This window comes from Cyanistes caeruleus, chromosome 28 (assembly GCF_971803275.1).
Source record: "Cyanistes caeruleus chromosome 28, bCyaCae1.hap1.1, whole genome shotgun sequence".
In the NCBI taxonomy this organism is placed as follows: Eukaryota; Metazoa; Chordata; class Aves; order Passeriformes; family Paridae; genus Cyanistes; species Cyanistes caeruleus.
This window is the reverse complement of record NC_141728.1, coordinates 5,016,705-5,032,665: the sequence shown is the minus strand read 5'-3', so window position 1 is coordinate 5,032,665 and position 15,961 is coordinate 5,016,705. Positions and strand designations below refer to the sequence as shown.

At 47.8% G+C, this 15,961-nt stretch overlaps 2 protein-coding genes across 3 annotated transcripts in view; both read left to right on the top strand.

Annotated features, from left to right (window-relative positions):
* LOC147649096 (uncharacterized) overlaps window positions 1-15,961 on the top strand; it is a 62,258-nt gene that overhangs the window by 39,038 nt on the left and 7,259 nt on the right. The gene's annotated exons all lie outside the window — the stretch shown is intronic.
* LOC147649094 (uncharacterized) overlaps window positions 6,737-15,961 on the top strand; it is a 111,796-nt gene continuing 102,571 nt past the window's right edge. The window contains exons 1-3 of one of the 2 annotated variants that reach the window (XM_086864982.1): window positions 6,737-7,360; window positions 9,189-9,241; window positions 14,957-15,600. In XM_086864982.1, the coding sequence (XP_086721108.1) occupies window positions 15,087-15,600 (514 nt within the window). In that variant the 5' untranslated portion in view covers window positions 6,737-7,360; window positions 9,189-9,241; window positions 14,957-15,086. Of the gene's footprint in view, window positions 7,361-9,188; window positions 9,242-14,956; window positions 15,601-15,961 lie in introns of those variants that run through there. The other variant, XM_086864980.1, reaches the window with a different exon arrangement.

Genomic DNA, 15,961 nt, shown 5'->3' with positions numbered 1-15,961 from the left:
CATGGGAAGGGGGGGAAATGTGGAGAAGTTCAGGGAGTTAGACTCACCGATCGAAAGATTTCGTGCTGTACGAGGAGACAGGGCGTGCCTCCCCCCCCTCTCTCCCTCCTACCCTTCTTCTCGTCCCGGTCAGTGCTTGACGGGAGCAGGCAGAAGTGGCGCTGCCAACTTATGGAATAAGAAGCAGAACAGCTTCCTAAAAAACGCCATTTTGCCATCCACCACATTGGTGTCTGTGTGCATATGGTCCGAGTGGGCTTGAGGGAGCCGCTGTGTAGTCCTCGAGCCAGGCCGCCCTACCGAGGAACGGCGGCATGCAGCTTGTGAGGGCACGAGCACATCTCATCAGCTGGGTCAGTTGAGTACTTCTAAATAATGTCAAAGTTTTCCCACCTGGAATTGTACGATGTCAAGAGAAGGAATACTGATCTTCCCCTCAATTTGTGTTACCAATATTCTGTCTCTTATTTCATGTTCTTCCTCATTCACGAGTTTCCATCTCTCCTGTTTAAATGGCCGTGTCTAAGGACATCTCTTAACGAGAGCAGCTGCATCTGTGTCCTTCCCATTGCTCCCAGACTTCCTCCTCTAGCTGCACTCTGGGCATTCCAATGGCTCTCAACTGAGTGGCTTCACACTTGGAGCTTCAGGGAGTTGCCCAGTCTTTCAGAACTTCAAATAACTCATCATGAAACATCTTAATTGTGTTTATGGCTCTTACAATTCCCTTTGTCTTTATCTAAAAATGTTCCTGTATGGATATCCCTGGTGGATCGTGGGCACGTCAGATGCTGCTGGGTTGTCTCACATTGCTGAGGGAAGAGTTTTGATGTTTTTCAAATGGTATCACGTTTCCATTTTTTCTGTTGGCCATGAAGAGAAACTTGCTGTGCCTCTGAGTCTCCCCAGTTGCTGAGCCCCAAGGGACACAAAGGCGCTGAGTTGTGGTTCCCAGTGCAGTGGTGGCACTTGGAGCTCCCTCCATGGGCACAGCAGAGCTGCCGTGTCCCACAGAGTCCCTGGCAATGCAGGGATGAAGGGAACAGGCCAGGCTGTGGGGATCAGGGCCAGGGCACGGCCAGGGATTTGGGCTGGTTGTGAGGCCAGGGCAGGACGCGGCCCTTGGCCTTGCTGAACCTCATCCAATTGTGCTGGGCCCATGGCTTCAGCCTGCCCAGATCCCTCTGCAGAGCTTCCTGCCCTCCAGCACAGCCACACTCCCAGCCAGCTTGGGCTCCCCTGGCAGCTGCCTGAGGGGGCCCTGGGTGCCCTGGGCCAGAGCAGCAATAAAGAGATTGAACTGAGCTGGCCCCAGCCCTGAGCCCTGGGGACACCCCTGGATGTGGCTCCATTCCTCAGCTGCTCTGGGGGCCAGGGCTGGGATGAGACCCCAGCCCTGAGATGGGGGGCTTTAGGGACAAAGGCTGATGGATTGTCAGCCAGAAAGGGACTTCATTTTCAGATCTGTTTAGAGTGATTTAGGAGGTGCTCAGGATCAATATCAACTGGTGATTGCTGATATCAATCTATAAACAGAAAACTAAATAGGATAAAAAAAACCTCAGCCGTATTAATAATACAGTATATTCTGTTTGAATACACTTCTGAAATCTGTATAATTTACCATAGAAGAACTGAAGACTTATTGAATTATTCCCAGGGAATTGTCTTGTTAGAGCAATTTGAAATCTTAATGAGTTTTTGGGACTGAATTCCTGGGCTGAAGAGCTGAAGACTGAACAAGCCTCTGGAGAAGTAAAACTCATCAGGGAACCTCCCTCCAAGTTGCTGAGGATCCATCCTCAGCAGAGCAGGAATGAACAGATCCCAGGCTTTCCAGGCTGCTGAAGAGCTGTGAGCTCACGTGCAGTCCCAGGGGCTCCTTGGGGACATCCCAGGGCTCGTTCATCTTCCTGAGGGTCGTGAGGTGAGAGTCCCAGGGCTCCAGGGTGACAACAGAGGTGTCTCCGCGCTGCCAAGGAGCCAATTTGTCACAGGCAGTGACAGGAGTCCAGTGGTGACATCCCTGTGCTGCTAAAGAACAGTGAGGTCACCGACACTGCCAGGGGCTCCAGGGTGACATCCCAGCAGTGCCCAGGCTGCCAAAGAGCCGGGATGTCACCGACACTGCCAGGGGCTCCAGGGTGACATCCCAGCAGTGCCCAGGCTGCCAAAGAGCCGGGATGTCACAGACACTGCCAGGGGCTCCAGGGTGACATCCCAGCAGTGCCCAGGCTGCCAAAGAGCCGGGATGTCACCGACACTGCCAGGGGCTCCAGGGTGACATCCCAGCAGTGCCCAGGCTGCCAAAGAGCCGGGATGTCACAGACACTGCCAGGGGCTCCTGTCATGGGCACAGTGGGAGCTTCAGGCAAAGGTTATTAGAGAAGCTGCTGTTGGGTCACCAGGTGCAGAAAGGACCCCCAGCACCCCAATTACACCCCTAGCTCCCATAAACCAGGATCCCCAGGCTTTCTAAACTCCTTCTGTGGGAGGACCCTGGGAGTGGCTGGATCCAGTCCCAGCCCCAGGATTTGTCAGTGATTTCTGTGTAAAGGATTATACAGGTGGAACTGAACCTTTGTACAACTTTGTCTGTCAAAAATGAAGAACAGCAAAGCAGAATTATTTATATACATATAAATAAGATTGGTTAGGAAAGGTCTTAATTAGAATTATTTACTATGCTGTATAGTGGCTATAACATCGTCCTGGGTTGATTATGATGTTAAATTGTACTATTGTTAATTGTAAACCAAGACAAACATCTATTTTAATGTAGTGCTCTGGGAAAGAAAAAACATTGAGATGAAAGAGGCCCTCAGGCTCCTGAGCTGGACAGAGCTGACCCAGGGGTTTGGACAGTTCAGAGCCTTCATCCCTGAAGACCCCTCAGTGACCACCAGAGTGAACTGCGCATGCCCAGAGGGGTGTGGATCTCATTACCATATGGAATGGAGATGGGAGGGGCCAAAAATGAATATGCATGAAGCAAATTGTGCAACCTTATGCATATGGAATACCTTGAGGGATAAATAGAGAATGTACACCTTGTGACGTTTGCACACATCTTTGGCGGATCAATCCCCCGTGTGCCCGGGTGCCTGTCAATAATAAATAATCAAACCTACTTTAAACTACTGCAGTTTTAGAGTCTTTCCATGTGTCAGTTTTGGGGAGCCAGGCAGGAGTCCTCTCTATCCCCCTGTGGGAGCACACGGGGGATGGACTCCCCAAGGCGCGCCCCGGGATCTTCTCGGGGTACTCCTCAACTGGTGCGCTCAGCGCAGGGATAGACGAGGAACCTGCTGCCCGTGGATCAAAGGGTTTGTATTATAATCCAGCCTCGGGGGGTCTGGACTAAAGGGCTGCTGCTGCTGAGCCGCAGGGAGACGTCCCTGCGCGTAGCCTCGTCCCTGCTGGGGTAAGGTGGGCTTGCAAGTGACCATGGGTCAGTGAGCGGTGCAGGGACCGCTTGGGCTGATTGCGCGGCCGGCAGGAGGGGACCGGCTGGGGCCGGCAAAGGGGGGTTCATTGACCAAAGGGATTGGCCACTGGCAATTCTGGGGGTGGCTGGAACGAACCCCTGAGTTAATGCTGCTGTTTGGTGAAGTGTGTTATGTCCAGACTTTTGGTTCTGTGTGACTGACTGAGACAGTGGCTGAGACATGGTTAGGACAATTAGTAGTGTACTTTGTGACATTAAGAGTGTAGTTTTGCTTCTTCTACTTCATTGAAAGATTTTCAGCAGTCATTGTGTATTTTTGCAGAGCTTTTAGTGATTTGTGTGTATTTCTTTAGCAATACTGCTCTCTTGTGTCAAAAGTTATAATCCCAGCACACTGGTAACTTTCCTTCACTTTCTGTGTTGGATACGCTGGTTGTTCAATCTTATTAGTCATAACAAGCAGTGGAAGGGCTGAAAGAACGCTCCAAGCCTGGCAAGGCAAATTAAAGGACTACCTCTGCCTCAGGGGTTTGGCCTGGACCCTTGGGAGTTTGTAAACCCAGGGCACCACTGGACAGACAGAGGGAACGAGCGGGTGTTACTAGAGGGAGTTTATCAAACTTCTGCCGGAAAGATCACAGCTTTGGACTGGGAACAGCCTTCTCCTAAAGATCTGGAAATGCCAGAAGGGACAGAAGGGATGCCAGCAATAGTGTGTATTTGTGCTATTGGGGTGTTTCACTCACAACAGGGACAACATTTTGCGTGGGTATTATTCCAGTGTAAGGTTTGTGCACCACGCTGGCACTGCTCTTCTGCCCAACAGCCCAGGGGGTGCCTGCAGTGTGAGCGAGGACAGGTTGGTTGTGAGCCTGAGATCTTAAAGCCTGCGTGTGGAAGGACCCATTTTGTGCCTCAGACTTGGGCTGTGCACAAAGAAGAGTGGGAAAAGAGTCTGAGAAATTGTGAGTAAAAATGTAGGTAGAAATGGGATAAGACAAGAAGGAGAAGATAATGGGGGCAGGCCAGAGCAAAGAGTACTGAGAGCCAGCCCTTATGTGTCTTATGTGTCTTAGCACATTGGAAAGAAATCACAAGCACTGGGGACACTGAGTGTAGAAGAATGCCTTGTTTCTCGTTGCCATTGCTCCCTGGAAGGCCTGCACAACCCTGACTTTGAGTTAGCGTGAGTCCTTGGCACAACATTATGCTAAAGATCAAAGGAAAACTAAGTGCTAATGTGGCAATGAATAGGATGTGAATTCGGGATGTGAAGTATGGATGTGAATTCTGGATGTGAAATCTGCAAAATGGATCTTGTGAAGCCCTCTACATGTATCTTATATAGCCTGCTTAATGTATCTTATGAGTTCTGTTAAAAGTATCTTATGCAGCTCGGGTGTCACGAGCTGGACCAATACTAATGTGGAAACTAATGCATGAATAATGGCAATTATCCCATCATAATAGAACAAGTGTGGCATGTTACCTTACCAAATACTATAAAACTGTAGCTGAAACTGCAATAAAGTGGAACAAGTAGCTAACTCATACTGAGTTGTCTCATGATTCCTGAACCCCTCTCCTGCAACTGAGAACAAAAAGAGTTCAATAAAATATTGTTCTCACTGGTGGCTGTTGGATCGCCTGGATGACGGTGCAAGGTGGCCCCCAGTAGCACAGCAGAGTACAACACCCTGATGCAGCTCATGCTTTTCCTTAGACACCAGGGGAAGTGGGATGAGCTTTGGGGTTGTGATATGTTTTTCTCCCTCTGGAATAACCCTGAATGGCAGAGGGACTGTGGGATCAAAGCCCCCTCTGGTCCTTTGGTGTTGGCCCTTGAGAAAGAAAATGAGGCCAACCAAGGGAAGCTCAAACGGTGCTGTTGGAGCTGCAGCCTCGGCCAGAGGTGCATCAGGCTGAGTAAGGCCTATCCAGCAGCAGCCCAGCAAGAACAGAACTGTACTCATTTAATCAGCCCTCCCTTTAGGAGGCAGCAGGAGGAAGAGGTGCACTTGGAAGCTCCATTTGCCCCTCTGCCCCCTCCACACCTGCAAGCTCCATTTCCCCTCCACCTCCTCCCGACAGCTTTAAGGGGGCATCAGCCCCAACACCCCCAGGTAGCCCGATTGCATCCTGGAGCAGAAAGCACGGACTACAGGCACCCTTGTGGGAAGCAATAGGACCAGAAGGGACAATGGTAGTTCAGGAACCCTTTTCTCCTCTCGATACAGAGGCCTGAGAAAAGGTCACAAAGAATTATCAAAGTGACGCAGTAAACACTGCCAAATGTTTACAATATATAGTCAGACAACATAACCCAGATTGAAGTGACACACAATTGTTATTAGATGCACTAACCAAAACGGAGAAACAATTGGTTCTAAAACCAGCAGGGGACCTGGCAAAGGACCATTATCAAACATTACAAATGGATGGAAAAGAATACTTTCCTCTGCAGGATCCACCATGGGATCCAAACCAGTCGAGTGCAAGGAGAAAGTCAGAAAGCTGCCAGAAGTGGAGAGTGAAGGGAGTGGAGAGGGCTGGACCTAAAACCATGAACTGGGCAGCCTTATATGCAATCAAACAAGGTCCCTGGGAATCTCCCTGGGAATTCCCAGATCCTTGGAAGGACGCCATGCGCAGACACACACCACTGGAGCTGGGCTCTGAAGTAGGAATACAGCAGCTAGTTCATCTATTTCTGGAACAATCCACGGGGGACATGAGGTGGAAACTCCAAAAGCTTTGGGGGCAGATGGGTGAAACTTAGAAGCCTTATTGGAAGAGGCATGGAGAGTTTTCAGCAATTGAGAAGAGGGCTATAAGCAAGAAATGAAGAAGCTAGTAGCAGTGGTACAGGAGGAAGGAAAAGGGAAAGGAAGGGAGGGACAAGGACCACCCAAACGAAGCCCATCTTGACTGGGTAGAGACCAATGTGTGTACTGTGGAGAATTTGGTCACTGGAAAAATGAGTGTCCAAAGTGGAAGTGAGATGGCCAAAAGAAAGAAGGGAAAGGACGGGTGGTTGCAGTCACACAACCACAAGAAGACTGAAGGGGACCCAGGGAGTCCACCCCAGCAGACCCTCTGGTTATAAAAATGTAACTGGGGGAACAAGACAAAGAAATACAATTTTTGGTTGATACTGGAGCAACTTACTTGGTGTTAAATAAGGCCTTGATAGCTGTGAGTTATGAGAACTATGTTATGGTCAAAGGGTGGGGTAGTTTAGCATTTAGGGAAAGAAGTGGGAAACACCCACAGCAGTGATTCCTCTGAGAGAGGCTGTGGGGAGTTCCTTCTGTGCTTGAGATCAAGCCAATAGCTGGCCAGTTCTGACAACTGACAGCATTCTGCACCACTGAAAAGTAACTTCACCTTTGTGAATGCCACCTTTTAAACCCCCAAGCCCAGGAACTGGTCTCTTTCTTTGCAGCCTTGAAAGGCAGCAGAGCTGTGGTGTGGCTGGCCCCGCTCCCCCGTGGCCTGTGCGGCCTGGGGGGCCTGGGCCGGAGCCCAGCTGCTCCCGGGGGGAGATGGAGACTGCGGGATCCCCCCCAGGCCAGGCCAGGCTCTGCTGCGGTGCTGGCTTTCCCGGGAAGCCCTCCGGGTCCCGTTCCAGCGGGGTGGCCAAAGCCCTTCCCAGGGGAGCCCCCGGCCCCCAGGCTGGGCCAGGCCACGGCTGATGACACTCGCCAACACCCCCCCTGCCCCCCGGCCCGCACAGACAGCTCCTGAGAGCTGGCACCAGCCACACCTGAAATCCCACACCACCACTGCCTGCCATGGCTTGGGACACATTTAACCCTTGCACTGCACACAGGAGACCTGCAGACTTTAATCCTCTCTCCAGGAAAAGAAAAGAACCAAGTGACATGTGAAAAGACAACGTGAAACATCAAGGTCAGTAAAAGAAGGAATCAAGCCTGAGATGGAAAGAGAATGAGGAGATGCTCTAATAAGCTGAAATATTCTTTTGGTAGGGCCATGGAGATGAATAATTCTGTTCTGAAAAATAACTCCTTTAATTCATGAAAGAGTATTGGGGGATTGAAGTATTCAAGCTGTAGATCTGGGCAAAGGTATCCATTGATGAAGCCAAGCAGATGGTGGAGTAGCTGTGATCCCATGAGAGCTTGAACAGAGAGAGAGGGAGATGAGAGCTGATGAAGACCCTTTTCCCTCAGGGAGAGAAGAAGAAAACCTCTGTTCTCAGAGATGAAGAAAACCTTTGCCTTTGAATAACTCATCCTTAAAATAAAACCCCTTAGCTCATGACCCATGAACACACCTCTGAGTGGTGTGAAAATGGGAGGAGAGGGCAGAGTTTGTGCCGGGGTGACTGCCATTTGTAGAAATGAAAATTGACGAAAAATCTGTTTTTTGTGGAGAAGTCTCCATGGCATGACAAGAGAAAACTCCTCTCCCTACACGGACTGATGAAAAGACTATTGTATAGTTGGCACTGCTTTAACATCCCAGGTTTTGTCTCTGCCGTGTCACTTGGGAAAGGAAAAGTTGGGTAGGGGGAGGAAAGCTTTCTGGAGCTTTTATTCATTTTTTTTTTTTTTTCTTGTAGTCCTGATCATAAAGTTTATTTATTCCTATTCAGTTTTAAGCCTGTTTTGTCCTTCTCCTGATCTCACAGCAGGAAAGAAGGAAGTACTCTGATGATTTTAGCTGGAGCTAAAACCCACCACACTCAGCCACTCCTGACAGGACTTGTGCTCCAGACCCCTCAGCAGCCTTGTTGCCCTTCTCTGGACACGCTCCAGCCCCTCCATGGCCTTCCTCAATTGGGGGCCCAGGACTGGACACAGCACTCGAGGTGTGGCCTCAGCAGTGCCCAGCACAGGGGAAGAATCCCTGCCCTGCTCCTGCTGGCCACACCATTCCTGATCCAGGCCAGGGGCCATTGGCCTTCTTGGCCACCTGGGCACACTGCTGCCTCATGTCCAGCCTGCTGTCCATCAGTGGCCCAGCTCCCTTTCTGCCTGGCCGCTGTCCAGCCACTCTGGCCCCAGCCTGGAGCACTGCAGGCCTTGTTGTGGCCAAAGTGCAGGAGCCGGCACTTGGTCTTGTTCAACCTCACCTTGTTGGCTTTGGGCCCTGCATCCAGCCTGTCCAGCTCCCTCTGCAGAGCCCTCCTGCCCTCCAGCACATCCACACTCCCAGCCAGCTTGGTGTCAGAATGGTTCCATGAGGCCCTGCAGTGTCACAATGGTCTCCACGGTTCCATGACACTCCGTGGAGTCACAGTGGATCCTTGGTGCTTTGGGCCCTGCAGTGTCACAGTGGATCCTTGGTGCTTTGGGCCCCTATTGGATGATGATTTTGTGAACCCCTCCTTTTACCCTCCCCAGGATATCTCTGATTAGCCGATGCTTTGGACCCTCCCTTTGAACCATCTCCCTATTTCAGCTGTTGCACGCTCACATTTTCTGTCTTTTGCCCCCAAGATTCCCCAGAGCAATAAATCCTCTATTATGCCATGCAAAAGACTTCCCTCTCATCCTTGTCCCCTCAGAGCACAGACTGACAGCCTAAAGCCATAGAGTGAGTACTCTGGTCACACTCGGGGTCATCCTGCTCCTGGGGTGTGACCCACTCCTGTGCAGGCCCCAGTGACAGAGCCAGATCAGCTCCAGGCTGACACGATATATTATCCTTCACAGAAGCAGCAAGGTTAAGCTCTAATTCAGCTTTAACTTCTTTGCTTTTCTTTCTGCAGGACTTAACAACATCCTCAATCATTTCCTGAGTTGCCTGTCCCTCTGTCCAAAGGTGATGCACCCTCATCTTTTTCCTGAGTTCCTGCAAAAGCTCCCTGCCCAGCCAGGCCAGGCATTTTCCTCTCTAGCTCACTCTGGTGTTGGAGTCTGAGATACAGAGTGTGTGCCCTTGTTTCTAATACTTAGTTCTAGGATTCAAGGAAACACTGAATTTCATATGACATGAAATTCATGAGCATGTTTTCATGGTGATACATGAAAACAAATGTTAAAGTTAGATAGGAAAAGTGTAAGTGTGTAGATTAGAAAGGTTCTTAAATCACTGGGTGAAAAAGTAGTTTAGAGAACAGGAGACAAGATGCAGGATTTAGGGTGTTGTCTCTTGTCCTTCTTCTTTCTTCTTCATGTTCTTCTCCGAGGGGTTTTTGGGTAGTAGTAAGTGATCGGGTAAAAAATGCCGCAGGGCAGCGCACAGGTGTTGGGTCTTTGGGTCACTAAGAAAAATAATTTAGTTGGCATCTGTTAATTGGGTAAACGGACATATAAAAGGCCTTCAAGAGGATCTTTCTTAGCCATTTTACTCTTTTCTATCATAGTGCACATAGCTCCTTGTACCTTGCAATGCTGATAAGAAAAGAATGAACAACTGAGCCCGAACAAGAGAAAACTGCCTCCCTCTCATTAATCTTCAGTTCAAAGGGAAAAAGAACCTAATCCAAAAGTCCTTAACGAGACAAATGGCACCCAAACTTGGGGCACTTTGAACTGAAGGTTCCTGTTGAGGAAAAAAAAAACAAAATCAAAAAAAACCAAAACCAAAAAGAAGACAGCAGAAAGCTGGAAAACTCCCTGGAAAGGGGAAAAAGAAGATCTCGGTAATCCCGGTGCTGGTGGGAGCGGACAAGCCAAGCCAGACGTCTGTGAGCTGTGGAATGGATCACGGATAGAGGAACTGAGAGAAAGCTGACCCTGAGGTCAGGTAAGCCGTCAAAAGGGAGCAAAAATATGGGAAACATGTCCAGATCTGAGGGGGAGGTTTTGGCTGTCTTGGAAGCTACGGTAAAGGAGCACCCGATCTCTGTATCCACGGAGGAGCTTAAAAGCCTTCTATCCTGGGTACGGGCAGAATTCCCTAACGTGGATTCACAGAAAATTTTTACCCCAAGCCTGTGGGAGAAGATAAACGTGAGAATATATGAAAAAACCACTCTGAGAGACCAGGCAGCGACTGAACTTCTAATGGCTTCTGCAGTGCCTTATGAAGTCATGGCCAGTAAATGGGACTCTGGAACTCAGGCAAGGGACACGATGGCTCCAGAAAAACAGAAGGGTTTGTCCCAGTCAGATGCGGAATCCTTGTTCCCAAACGCTGTAAAGTCTGTGGCAGCCTTCCTGAATTCCACCGTAGCACAGGGAATGTCTAAGCCTGTTGAAAGCCCAGAGAAACAACTATACAGAGACGAGGTGGCGATTCTAAAACGCGGGCAGAATCTGCAAAAAGGGGCCTTGGAGCTTTTGCAAGAGTGTCTGAGCTCTCTCGGAGCTGTTCCAGCGCTCGGTGCGCTGCTGCAGGCAGAAGAGGGAGGGGAAACTTCCTTGGCCGCCTGCGTGCCGGCAGCCGAGTCCCTTTCCGGCCCCAGGGGGGTGGAGGGGACAGCCCTGTCCCCCCCGGGAGGGTTCGGGAGGGTTCGGCCCGACCCAGAGCGGTCCGGGACCTCCACGGGCACGGCGGCCCCTGCGCCCCGCCTGCCAGGGCTGGGCCTGCAGCCACAGCTGTCAGTCAAAGTGACGTCAGCAGTGACGCAACCACCGCCGCAGCTCCAGACCCCGCCTGCGGCACCGCCCCCAGGCGCTGCAGCGCCGCTTTTCAAATTGAATTGGCTTTGCAATACAGCTGCAGCACAGCAACAACAGCTGGGAAAAACAACAGCTCCACCGCAGCAGATGGTTTCACTGGATACCACACAAAGCCAAGAGCCTTTGGAGCACAGCCCTGCTCATGCACAGTTCTTTCACTCTACAAATCCTCCCACAGACATGGGCTCGGGGTTACGGGACAGGGCAATACAAAGTCCAGCATCTCTGGAATGGCTTCAGAAAAATAGCCAAAAGGCAAAAATCAAAAGCATTGTAAGATGCATTACTGGCTAATCTGCAAATGATTGCAGTCAGTTAAGCTTCAGAAAGAAGCCCCTATTGAAGTGCCTTCAAAAGTGGATCAAATAGTTTAAAAATGTTGCAGAATAGAATATATATGGATGTTGTATTTCTAATGATATCTGCTAGTTTTGTTTTTACAGAATAACATAGAAAATTATGATATTTATGCATCCCAAGAAATTTAAAAGAATTTTCTTCTGTTTCAGTATTCCCAATACGTGAAAGTTTTGAAAATGTTATCTTCTCTATACATCTACTGATAATGTAACATTGTATGATACAGAGTGATCAAGTATTATTACTGTAGTTAGAGTTAATTTCTGCAAGATTTGAGTTAAAAGATCATATGATTAACCCTACAGAAAAAGGACTGAATGACAGGTTTCTTTCATTTTTAACCTTTCCTTTCATTTGAATAAGTGTATTGTGGATTTAGTACAATACAGCTTCAGTAATCTCAAAGTTATGTTAACCATATATTACCCATTTGCTTGGTTTTTTGACAATTTTAATAAAGAAATTTTAATGTGAGTCTTTTTGTTATAAAAAAACAAATACATGTATAACAGCATATATACCAATTTAGATTTTGGATTTTAGTTAAAAAGTTAGACTTAATGTTTCTGAAAAGTACTACAAAAGCTGAATAGCAACTTGCCAAATCTGTAGTGTTGTATTTTGTTTTCTAGTAAAACTGCACTCTAAAAATCCTAACAAATGTAAGCATATACCAAGCAAATTCTTGTTACAAATGGATGTTTTTAAGAACATCTGCAGTTATTATGGGTTATTCTCAAAACCAGATAACATAGAATGGTGATAAATTTGTTGCATCCCTATAATCTCTATAGTGAATCAATGTTCCTGTTACATTGTGTTCAAAGAAGTGTATACCAAACTTTTAGTTGCCTTTTTTTATAATAACAGAGTAAGATTAAGTCATGTTTTCATCTGATCTAGATTAAGTGTTAATAAGATTAATCAAAGTTAAATTTCACTATGTTTAAATTTGAGTGTTTTTAACTTAAGTTATAACTTTGGTGTTTTTTGACGTTACGTTTTGTTATTCCTTTTATCATAATTAATTTTTAATTATTTTTAATTATGGTTTAAAATTTAAATTCCTTCATGTTTTATTGAAGACATTTGTTTAAACTGCACAGTTATTTTCCTGGAGAGATGAAGATGACTACAACTGAAACAGCTGTGACAGAATGCTGATGAACACCTACTTGTGGATAGCAGTGAATGCAGTCTGTGACACCCTTGATTTCACTGTAGGTTCTATTGTTTGTTATAATCTCTGCAGTTTTGGTTTTCTATAAGTTGCACCAAATAAATAGTGATTGTTATTTACAAAAAAATTAAAAGTTTTTCACTTTAATTCATTTTTAGTCACTAAGACGTGAATGTTTTAAAAATATTATCTTGATTTCCTCAGACACTTACTGATGACTTATTCATTGTATAATGTAAATTTATAGATTTCTATGGTGAGCATTATCTATAAAGTGTCGTTGTATTTACAGCCAGCTTTATACACATTTTGATATATCTTTGTGTAATTACCTTTTAGACACGGGTCATTTCAGATTTTTTTGTTTTCTAACTACAGATTCATCTTAGTAAATAACTTATGCAGCTGCTTCTATACAGAGTTTTTTGTTTGTTGGCTTTTACTCTTTTCCTTGTTTAAGAAGATTTGCATTTGCCTACTCCAATGTATCTTTATTATTTTAGTTTCCAGGATTCTAAGAAAATGTGCCATGGTTGAAAGTTAAGTGTTACGAAAGAAACTTCAGATTAAATTAACTGCTGAATGGTTTAATTAGTCAATTACCTAAGATATCTGATCATTTGTTTTATACAAATGCCTTTTAAAAGTTTGCAGTGTTTTAAGCATCTTATGGCTGCTATTCTTAAACCCCTTGCTTTGAAAATGGCTTAAGAGACATCTTTCCAGATGAGGCCTAAGGCTCTGGCCAAGCCTTGACATTACCTGGATGGAGAATTTACCAATAAACCCAGAAGTTTTCTGCATCAAAACAATATTCAGGTCAATTTGACTTGGCAATTAGTGAATTAATATAGCAGCTGGATTTTACAGTGAGCTTGGAAAATTGTTATCCAGACATGATTTTCCAATCTTCCATTGATTTATCAGCTGTGGCAGACTCTGGGATGAGAGTATATATTTCGTATATTCAGCAATTCATATTACAAATTATTCAGGAAAGTTTAATATTGCATAATATTAATTATGCATCTTCTTAATAAGTTTTTTATTTCTGTAAAAATGTTATTTCCTATGTGTATACATGTGCAAGTGTTTGATGGTTTTTCATTGTCATAACAAAAAAACCCAAATATCTTGCTTAATTACAAAACAAAATAAAAAGGGGGGGAACCAAGGCTATGCCTCAGAAGTATAAAATCCTTATATACCTTAAATTTTTGGAAAAAGCGTAAAGATCTTATATCTATTACAAATAATTCTTGAACAGTCCTTTTTAAACAAGTCTGTTACAAAGCCAATTCCATCAATTATCAGGTATTGTTCTAACAGTACTCAAGCAAAGTTGAGAGAGAATTCTTTGGTTCCAGTCAAAAGTTCAGACGCAAGAAGATTAAAAATTCGTTTCAATTAATAATTTGGAGGAAAGTCTATGTTTGTGTATTCACAGGTTCAAAGCAGAAGTAACTTCCTAGCAAAGAACATGGAAACTCCTCAGCTGCAGAGACAAGCAGACAGCCCAAAGAGCAGAAGAGCGAGCACGCAGATGTGAACTGTATCAAGACACAGCTGACAGCTGAACAGCTTGGATCCCACGTGCAAGAGCAATGGACTTTGGGTTTCAAGTGAAAGAGTGGGAAAATTAATATTGTAAAGCCTCATTTGTTAAAACGTGAGTGAAAGAAAAATAACCCTTCTTGAAAAGTAATCCAAGAAAAGATTTGGGTTGATTATTTTTATTGTTTTTTTAAAAAAGAGAGGGGCAGATGTTGGAGTCTGAGATACAGAGTGTGTGCCCTTGTTTCTAATACTTAGTTCTAGGATTCCAAGAAACACTGAATTTCATATGACATGAAATTCATGGGCATGTTTTCATGGTGATACGTGAAAACAAATGTTAAAGTTAGATAGGAAAAGTGTAAGTGTGTAGATTAGAAAGTTTCTTAAATCACTGGGTGAAAAAGTAGTTTAGAGAACAGGAGACAAGATGCAGGATTTAGGGTGTTGTCTCTTGTCCTTCTCCTTTCTCCTTCATGTTCTTCTCCGAGGGGTTTTTGGGTAGTAGTAAGTGATTGGGTAAAAAATGTCGCAGTGCAGCACACAGGTGTTGGGGCATTGGGTCAAATATTTATTGGAATAAAGAAAAAAGGACTCCTCTGTCTCCTTTTTGGACATAAACTTCTGGCGTTTGTGGATTAATTTTCCTGACAATTGTTTCTAAAACTAACTTGAATAACAGGTACAATTTAGTTAGCAAAAATCAATTCCATTTATTCCAGTAACAATCATTGTCAATCAGTGTAATTCCTATGTAATTTCTCGTTTCCCACATGCATTTTTCACCTCCTCTTACCTGGCCTTATCTCCCCTCAGGCCCCGCTCGTCCTCGCCGAGTCCGGCCCGCGCCGGGGCCGCGCCGGGCGCGCGCGGGGCCGAACGCAGCGCCCCCCTCAGGCCGTTGCGCCGCGGCCGTTGCGGCGCCAGTCGGAGACAGATCGGTGCCATGGCGGAGCTGCCGCTGCCCGCCGGACTCAATGCCAGCACCTTCCCCGCCAAGCTGTGGCGCCTGGTGAACAGCCCCCGCGTCCGCTCCGTGCGCTGGGACAGCCAGGCCCAGGGCTTGCTCATCGACCGCTTCCTCTTCGAGCGGGAGCTGCTCAGCCCGGCCGGCGCCCACGGAGGGGGCGGCCAGGGGGCGGGGGCGGCCCCGGACTCCTTCAAAGCCACGCACTTTGGCAGTTTCGTGCGCCAGCTCAACCTCTACGGCTTCCAAAAGATGCCGGCATGGCTTGGCTCAGCTGTGCCGGGCGATGCCGGGGCTTGGCTGCACTTTACGAACCCAAACTTCCGCCGCGACCGCCCCGAGCTCCTGCTCCGCATCAAACGCCTGACCAGGGCCAACAGGCAGAGACTGGCGGCGGGGCTGGAGGTGCGGAGCCGCCAGCCCAGCCGCCTCCAGCGGCTCCCCACGGAGCGGTCGCTGCCCGCCTTCCCCAGCGGGCAGCCGCCCAGAGCCGGTGAGACGGGGTGGGAGCTGCGGGCGCGGAGGGAGGCGTGGGCTTTGGCCGTGGGCGCTGCCCGGCCGGGCAGGAGCGGCCCCTGCCCGTGCTGGGGCTGCTCAGCGCTGCTGCCCCGGCCGGCACAGGGGCTGTCCTTGGGCAAGGCAGCTGTGCCGGCAGGGCCCGGGAGCTGTGCCGGGCTGCCGGGGGCTGCGGGACAGTCCCGCCGCGCCTGCGCTCGCCACACGCTGGCCCGCTCGGCCGGCAGCCGGCCCGGCCCTGTGCCGTGGCTGGCGCTGCTCATTGCGCGGCCCTGGGACGCTCGGGGAGCTCTCCGGGAGTGCGGCTGAGCCGAGGGCTTGGGCGTGCTCAGCCCCAG